General features: G+C 38.9%; 1 protein-coding gene across 1 annotated transcript; it reads left to right on the top strand.

Annotated features, from left to right (window-relative positions):
* The first annotated feature begins 1,154 nt into the window (after positions 1–1,154).
* LOC121172367 (olfactory receptor 10Q1-like) lies at positions 1,155–2,099 on the top strand. The gene has a single exon (XM_041004229.1). It carries the CDS (start codon positions 1,155–1,157, stop codon positions 2,097–2,099), a length of 945 nt encoding a protein of 314 aa, XP_040860163.1.
* The last annotated feature ends 6,910 nt before the right edge of the window (positions 2,100–9,009 follow it).

Below are 9,009 nucleotides of genomic sequence, written 5' to 3'. Positions count from 1 at the left end.
ATACAGAATGAGACAACCATCATGTTTTCATTTCTGTCTCTTAGCTTGTTGCATAGCAAAATTAGCCCCAACCCAATTTTCAGAGGCATAAATGTAATTGTGTTTAACATAATATAGATAGTCTCTTGGATTTTTGCATTAAAATGAGGTTGTAGCTGAAACTAAAAGAAATTTACAGATATTATTTGTCTCCTTCCCAGATGCTCAAAAATATTTTTGCACTGATTATTTTAATGCATGAATCATTTTTTCTACCATGTTTCCTTTTTGCTGTCTCTTCTCATCTTGGGAATCTCAGCTTTCATTCAGTCTAAGTTTTTATTTTTCATTGATTTGAACCTGTGTGAGAACAGAAGTTTCCATTCCTGGTGGGATATTTAAAGAAAATATTCCTATAAAAGAAAATATGTGAAGGATGGCAGGAAACTTCAAAATGTTTCTGGAAATCAACATTACCTTCCATTTTTGCATGAACATTTTAAGTGGCCTCATGTTCCCAAGAAAAAAACTACAAAAAATTTGGCCTAACTTCACAAGAAGTCAAAAATTGAATGTCAGACCAATTCATCACATAGCTACAAATAAAGATTAATTTTTAAGTTGAAAAAAATGAGCATGGGTATACAGAGAGCATGAATGATGTTAGTGGTTTCTGGATTAAAGCCAGTTATTGTATTCATCAGTACTTGCCATTGTATTTCTATCTTTAAGATTGTAGGTGCGTTATTACTATTATTTATCTATTATATTTCCACCAGAATGTTAACCATGAATGTGAGCTGTATATCTATTTATCTAATAAATATATGTTCAAATATACATCTCTACAATTATATAGTAAATTAATTCAAGCAAAATATTGACAATATGATTAAAAGTATCAGAATGTAATTATACAGACATATAAACTGGAACAGACATATGGATATTTACAAATAATCTCTACACAGAGGTGTGCAACCAATTCAGTAAGATATACAAAGCAGAAAAAGCAGATTTTCTGCTGTGAATTCATGCTATAGCACTGATGCTGGAAACTGGATAACACTGAGGGTTTAAAAAAAATATGCACTATAAAATTCCTTCTTCTAAACGTCCAAAGGAGCAAATCAGCTTCTGAATTCTCATCAATTTTTAATTGTTTTACAGAGAACATGTTGGCTTGGAAACCTTTCCTCAACCAATCCAGTCCTACCGAGTTTGTCTTCCGGGTGTTCACCACTGTCCCGGAACTCCAGGTCCTTCTCTTCCTTCTCTTCCTCCTCCTCTGTGGCAACACGGCCATCATCTGGGTGGTCTGCACACACAGCTCCCTCCACACACCCATGTACTTCTTCCTGTGCAACCTCTCCTTCCTGGAAATGTGCTACACCACTGTGGTGGTGCCCCTGATGCTTTCCAACATTTGGGGGCCTCAGAAGCCCATTCCACTGGCTGGCTGTGGAGCCCAAATGTTCTTCTTTGTTACTCTTGGCAGCATTGACTGCTTTCTGCTGGCAGTGATGGCATATGATCGCTATGTGGCCATCTGCCACCCACTGCACTACACCCTCATCATGACCCACAAGCTTTGCGTTCAGATGGTGGTGGCATCCATAGGCCTGGCCCTGTTTCTCTCCCTGCAACTCACCACCTTAATCTTCACCCTTCCCTTCTGTGGACGCCACCGGGAGATTAACCACTTCCTCTGCGATGTGCCTCCAGTCCTGCGCCTGGCCTGTGCTGACATCCGCGTGCACCAGGCTGTCCTGTATGTCATGGGCATTCTCGTGCTGAATGTTCCCTTCCTGCTTATCAGCATCTCCTACGGGTTCATTGCCCGCACCATCCTCCGCATCTGCTCTGCAGAAGGCCACAGCAGAGCTTTCTCCACCTGCTCCTCTCACCTCACTGTGGTCTTGATTCAGTATGGATGTTGCAGCCTAGTTTACTTGCGACCACGCTCCAGCACCTCAGAAGACGAAGAACGAAAACTCGCTCTGGTCTACACCTTTATCACGCCCTTACTCAACCCTCTGATTTACACACTCAGGAATAAAGATATCAAAGGGGCACTGAAGAAAGCTATTGTTAATAAGATGGCCTCTGACACCCACTGAAGACTCAGGAGACTGAGGAAGGTGTCTGTTGGTTCTTGCCTGTATAGTTTAACTTTAATGTGTCATTTCTGTTTGAAACATTTATTGTGTATTCACAGTGTATGCACATTGAAGTGTTTTTTTTCCAATATCTGAACATATTAACAGAGTATGTATGTAGTACTTGTAGTCTATTTAGCCCTACATTCTTGTTTGTTTGTTTTTCTCTGAAGCAGAAAGACACATAAGCTACAGCTTTTACACACTGGTTCACTCCACAATGTCCACCTAATCAGGTCTTTTCAAACCAAATCCGATACTCAGGATTTCAATCCCAGTTTTCCACATGGTTTGAAGTGTTCCAAGTTCATGAGCCTTCATCCTTTGCCTTTCTGCTCTGTATTAGGAGGAAGCTGTATTAGGAGGAGTTATAAGCAAAGCCAGGTCTCAAACCAGGCACCTTACTACATAATGCATGTACCCCAGGTGATTTTCTCATACCCCAACCAAATGTCACCTCCCCACCTTATTAGTGTGATTTCATTTTATTTATCACGTTGTTCAATTATTTCTTTAATTTGAAAGGTAGAAAAAACACAGAGAAACTTACAGATCTTAAATCTGCTGATTCATTCCCAAACTGGCTACAATAAATATGACTAGAGAAAGACAAAACTGGGAACCAATGAATCAGTTTTGATCTCCCTGCTGATGTGAAGAGCAACCACTTGAGATTTCATTTACTGACTCCAAGTGTATGCAATAAAACTGGAATCCAGGGACTGGTGCTATGGCTCAACATGCAGTCCTCCATTTTAAAGCCCCAGCATCACATATGGAAACCCACTACTGTCTCAGCTGTTCCACTGATGTCTAGATCCATAGTGACGGCCTGGAAAAGTAGTGGAGGAGGACCCAAGTCATTATCAGCCTGCAACCAAGAGGGGGTAACTGCTGGCATGCAGAGAGCAAGAACATAGTTACTGCAGGGTTTACACAGCATAAACCATTCAAGGTCATAATGATAAATGGGATTACTTAGCTGGCTCTGTGGGGCTTTTTCCACGTTGTTCTATTTTTCTTTTCTTCTGGGTATCAGCAGTGAAGTGAGAAGTTGAGTTGGATGAAAGGAAAGGATGGGGTAAGATAAGTCTAGGGTATTTAGGGGAAGAAAGCAGGATTACATCGCAGTGGGGATAGCTGGCAGAGATATTTGTCAGTCACAGAAGCTGGGATATCCTGCCCTAAGTGCACTTGGGCAGATAGTAAGGCAAGTGCCTCAGGAATTCAAGGGGTGAAATTACTGTGTTTAATAAAGAGGTTGAGTAAAACCTTCCCATGGAGCAGTGTCTGAGCTCAGGTAGGAAGGGAAATGAAAGAAATCTAAAATGTTTGTCCTTGTTCCATCACTCTCTCTTACATTTCACAAGCAAAAAGTGACTAAAATATAATAACCAATATCATTAGAGACAGAGATAGGGCACATACAAAATTACATTATAAATCATGTGTGGAGGCAGATGTAGGGCACAGAAGTTACAGTGCTGTATAGAACACTCACATTTCGGGTCAGAAGTCCAGATTCAAACCCCAGGCCATTCCTGATACCAGCTTTCTAGGACATCCATGGAAGAAGCATGTGATATGTCAAGTAGTGGAGTTCTTGCTACCCACAGGGGAGATCCAAAGCGACTTCCCATCTCCTGCTTCAGCCCGAACCAGTAGTGACTGCTAACAGTATTTGTACCTCACACATACCCTGTCTCTAAACCTCCTCTTTATCCTTATCAACACCTGCTCCTCCTGCTGCTGCTGCTGCTGCTGCTGCTTGTTCCTCTTCCTCTTCTTCTTTTCATCCACTTCCATTTCCCCACACTCCTTGACTCTGTCCTTCAGAGAAATATATTGTCTTCCAAAGGAAAGAAGTTATACAGCAAAAACACGATGGAAGAATTATTGTACAGAGTGAGAACTTTGATTTATGCCAAACAAGATGCAAAACTATGGAGATATTTCAGGAGAGGATTCAAGCATTATAATACTTGCATTTTCAATGAAGTACCCAGCCTAAAACATACTGTTTTAGACGGAAGGGGGAGTTAAACTTCCTTAGGCTTGTAAAAAGATTAAAGAAGCTACAGTCAAGTAATCATGCTTTGAGTGCACTCATGTTTTAAGATAAAGCAAGGAGAATTTCATGTGACTGGATGTGGAGGAACAGGAAAAGAGGAACCCAAAATAAACTCAAAATTGCTTGGGTCTAAGGGTGTAAAATGTCAAGATATTGATTCCTAAAATATGGAATTCAGTTACAAAATAAAATGCATTGGACAAAATTAATAATTATGTTTTGTATACATTGCAATTTAAATATATAATTGGATTTCTACATCAGGAATTTAAGAAGTTGTGGATAAAGACAGAAATTTCCAAGTCATGACTTCATAGATGGCATTTAAACTCTCCTCTTGTATAAGGTTTGTGATATCTACTAGATGAATTTACGTAAGCTGCTCATGACATGTAAATGAAGGAATGACTATATGAGATGATGGATACCTTAATTTGGTTTCTGTATTAGCAAATGTATATCCATATGTATTCCATGTAAATATATTGTTCCTTGATGGTGCAAAATGTAATTTATTTTTAAAATAAAATTAAAATAAATAACTTCTCCTCATTATCATCCCTTCACTCTCCTTGGGAGGATTCTCTTTTTGTTGTTGTCGTTGTTGTTGTTCCTGCTTGGTTTATTAGACTTTTAAGAGAGACTCATCATATTTAACTAAACTGTACCCATCAGTAAACTTTTCAAAATTTACATTGAATAAATGTATATATTATTTCAGCCATTTGAAGTTATTTAAATACATATTATATGCATGTATGCATTTTTGTTGTTTCACATGATACCAACATCACAGAGATTTGTAAAAAAAGATTTAGTTACTTACTATTAGAAAGTCAGATTTCAGAGATAAGCAGAGACAGAGAGGAAGATCTTCCATCTGCTGGTTCATTCCCTAAGTGCAGCATCCACTGGAGCGGAGACAATTCAAAGCCAGGATCCAAGAGTCTTCACTAGGTTTCCCATACGTGTGCATGGTCCCAAGGCTTTGGACTAGGGAGGATTCTCAATATCATCCCTTCACCCAGATGCTGATATGCCCCAGGCTTGCTGCTTGAACTTCTCTTCTTTCAGATATCACTCACAGCTGAAAGGAATTCCGCTTGGTACAAAGGCTGCCAAAATATCTCAAATGGTCAAAAAGGCCTACCATGAACTAGTTGGTCATGAATCATAAACAATGCTATTAATTATCATGATTGCCCTTGAATAACTGAGCACAACAAGTCACAGAATCTGCTGTGCTGCCTTATTCACGAAAGCATGTCTTCTGCACTCTTAATGTACATCATCAACCCAAGAGCACCTCTAAGCCAGGACCCAGCTCCTCTCTGAGATTCTCCCAGGTGTGGCACATATAGGGAACTTTCTCCCTCCTATCAGGAATCTGACAGTGTGATATAGATGCTCCCACACCTGCCTGGCGGGGGAACAGGCTTGAGCATATAACATGACTTCAGAACTTCTTGGAAAATGGAGTTAAAAGCTCAATTTGGGTAAGGATAGAACAAATTTTAAAATCTATGCATAGTTCTTGAGCTCCCTCATATGATCTGAGTTTGTAGCTCAATGGAGTCAGAAATACAGGTCAATCAAGATATCTAAATAAAAGCAGGACAGGTCTGAATATCCTCCGTATACACTTCACTTTTATTATACTTACGTATGTGCTTGTCAAATCCATGAACACCTTAGATTGATATTCATCACAAGGATTTTTGACAAAGAGTGATCACTCACATGGATTTTGTATTGTTCATAGTTTAATATGTTAACATAAATGTTGCTGAACTTTGAGAAAAGAAACTTCTTAGATCAAGAATCCAATGGATCAATATTTCTTTTTGATCACGGACGTAAAAAGAGAAAGCTGAACCTGGATAAAATTAATGTTGGCATTTAGGAGAAACATGATTTTAAATTTTGGAGAATTCTGGAGGTAGAAAGGAAGAACTAGAGAGAAACATGAATTTAGGTACATCTCTATTTAACAAAACAATAAAAGGACTAAATGTCACCAGAGAGAATCTTCATGAAGAAACTAAAAGGAGTAGGATTGAGAAACAAGGAAACAAAGGTCATATAAAAATGAATAGAAAAATCCAAGGAAGATTTTTTGATTTTCAATGAAAATCACAATTCAACATATCATATGCCATCTGAGAAGCCTTCAGTTTTTGCCTGAGTCCAACAATCACCACAGCACAGTGCCACCACCAGACCCCACATCTACAGATGCCAACACTCTGGTTGGGTTAGTGGGTTCCATGGGTTCCATGAACACCAGCTGCAATACACAATGCCTTCCACACAGTGAGGAGATTTTCTAGAACAAAGCCTCTGTAAGTCTCTGTTGTGTACAGTAAGAAATGAGGATACCTGCCTGGGATCCCCAGACACCCATTATCCACAATGACCCCACAGGAGAGGTGCCTTACACTGCCTTAAATGATTGACTCTAGGTTTTATGTTTTTACAAAAATCTTCTCTAGGTGGGTTCCATTAAGGGAAGCCACTGGGGAAATTCCTCTATAGGGAATGCATTAATTTTGAATATGTTCCTCAGAGGACATTAAAGGTCTTACCTAAATCAGACAAGAATGGACTCTGAGTAAATAGAACACACTCTATTTTGTATTATTGAAAGAGTCAAGTCTTCCCCTCTAGCACTTGAATTTTTTATTTTCTCCCTAGTATTGCTGTTCTGAAGGACTTTCTTTTCACCCCATCCACCCACTCTATCTCAAGTTTCAAGAGTATCTCTTCTCCTGATTCCAGAACTCTTCCCTATCACCATCTGGCCAGCACACAGGTACTGTACACTGACTTCTCCTCCCTGGGAGATGCTGCACAACATGAAGCATGTGGATTCGCATCCCATTTACTCTGTTAAAGGAAGTTAGACAGACAGAGGATCACTGGAGATGCTACAACCATCATTTTTGGCAGGAACATCTCAATAAAATGTTATCCTGCCCTTGAATTGATTTCCTTAGATGATTGGTGATAGGCTGGTGATAGGTTGGTGTATGGAAGAAGTATTAAAGTAGCAGGGAAGTTTATTTAAAGACTGTTTCAATAGTGACTGGTTTTATAAAATAGCCTTGGTACAAATTTCTGCAACACTAATGTGGTAATGGCTATATTAGCAGTACTGAATTTCAGAGTAATGGATTGTCAGAATAGTTGCTGCTGTCCATTTTTATATCTACCAGATGGGAACTGTGATAAATTATTGCCTTGTCAAACATCACACTCCTTATCCATAAATAATCATGATAAATTTCTGGCTTTCTGTTGTTTTTTCCATTTTGTTTCACAGGGCCAACAAGAACCGAAATTTGAAGGAGGAATAGACTGTCAGAACAAAATTTAGCCAGGGACTATTGAAAAGAGTATCCATATCAGAGAGTGTACAACACAAGCTCCTTCTGTAAGACAGGTCAGAGTAGGAACTAAATGTAACTCAGTGGAGCTGGGGGGAGATGGCAGTAAGGAGAGTAGAATATCTGCTATTTGTCAGACAGGGAATTTAATGCACCTTAATATTTTCACTATAATTCTTTTCATAAACTGTATATTGCATATTATAAAACAAAAATGAAAAAAATACAATTCAAAGAGATTCCTAACTTTGACTGGCTCTAAAGCCATTAATTGACATACTTGTTGAGAAATAAGACATCTCCTGTAGGTGAGGCTAACTTGAACATGGCGCAGTGGTCACTGCACTAAGGTGGATCATTTGGATGAGGATATTCCTCAAATGTTACCCACCCCTCCTTTTCTGTATAGCCATAGACTGAGTTCAGGGATTTATTTCAGGTGCACTGTTGATATCATCCTACTGTGGCCTCTCTATGTGAATGTTCCAACTCTTATTAACTTGGTTGCATATATTTAAGTATAAATAAAGAGAAAAATTGAAGTTGCTTGTGTGCAATTTGCCATCTGCTATTTAACATCCAATGCAGATTCTGGCATCAGGTATGGGGGGTGGGGGGAAATGACCTTATTTCCATGGACAAGGCTTCATCTCTGCAGACATTATTTTTTGAATGTACAAATAAAAGGAACAGACTGAAGATCTTTCAGGTTTTCAGAATTCCCAAGGGTAGAGTTCTAGTTTTATACACACACACACACACACACACACACACACACACACGTTGTAACCTATAGCTAGGTTTTTCTTAGTTTCATGATTCTTTGGCATTTTCAAAGATGTTTGTTTAGATGTACCATGCCTACATATCTCTAGGTATGCAGATATGAAAAACTAGAAGTCAACATGCTGTCACTAGCTACTGATTTACTTCATCCGCCTATAGATTTGCTTAGACTTCTAGGTGATGAATGAATGAGATCGTGAATGTGTGACACCACACAGTGACGTTAGGCAGATCAAGAGGAGAAAAACTGACTTGCACAGAACTCTTAGCTAGGGCTTGAAGAGCTGCTCCAAGCAAGGTATTTGTTCAGAACTTTTAAATGCAGTCAATCCATCTCTTCTTGGCTAAACAGACATTGTTCCAGTGTTCAAATATACCTAATTATTACAAGGTGAGTGTGTAAAAAAATGAATTTGAATCACAGAGTCAATCCATTCTATCTCAAATATTCAACAAGAGGAAAAACTTCACAAAGATTGTACCACACATTTTAAAACATGAATGTAATAGCTACAGTGCATAGCAGACTGCTGTTTAGCCCAAGGTGCCACAACAGAGGCTCCAACAACGATCTTTTATCAGAAGTTTTGCTAACTGTATTTAGAATTTTTAAAAGTACTAGCCCCTT

This window comes from Ochotona curzoniae, unplaced genomic scaffold (genome assembly GCF_017591425.1).
Source record: "Ochotona curzoniae isolate NIBS_2020 unplaced genomic scaffold, NIBS_Ocur_1.0 scaffold_3171, whole genome shotgun sequence".
Classification (NCBI taxonomy): Eukaryota; Metazoa; Chordata; class Mammalia; order Lagomorpha; family Ochotonidae; genus Ochotona; species Ochotona curzoniae.
This window is presented reverse-complemented; position numbering and strand designations above follow the sequence as displayed.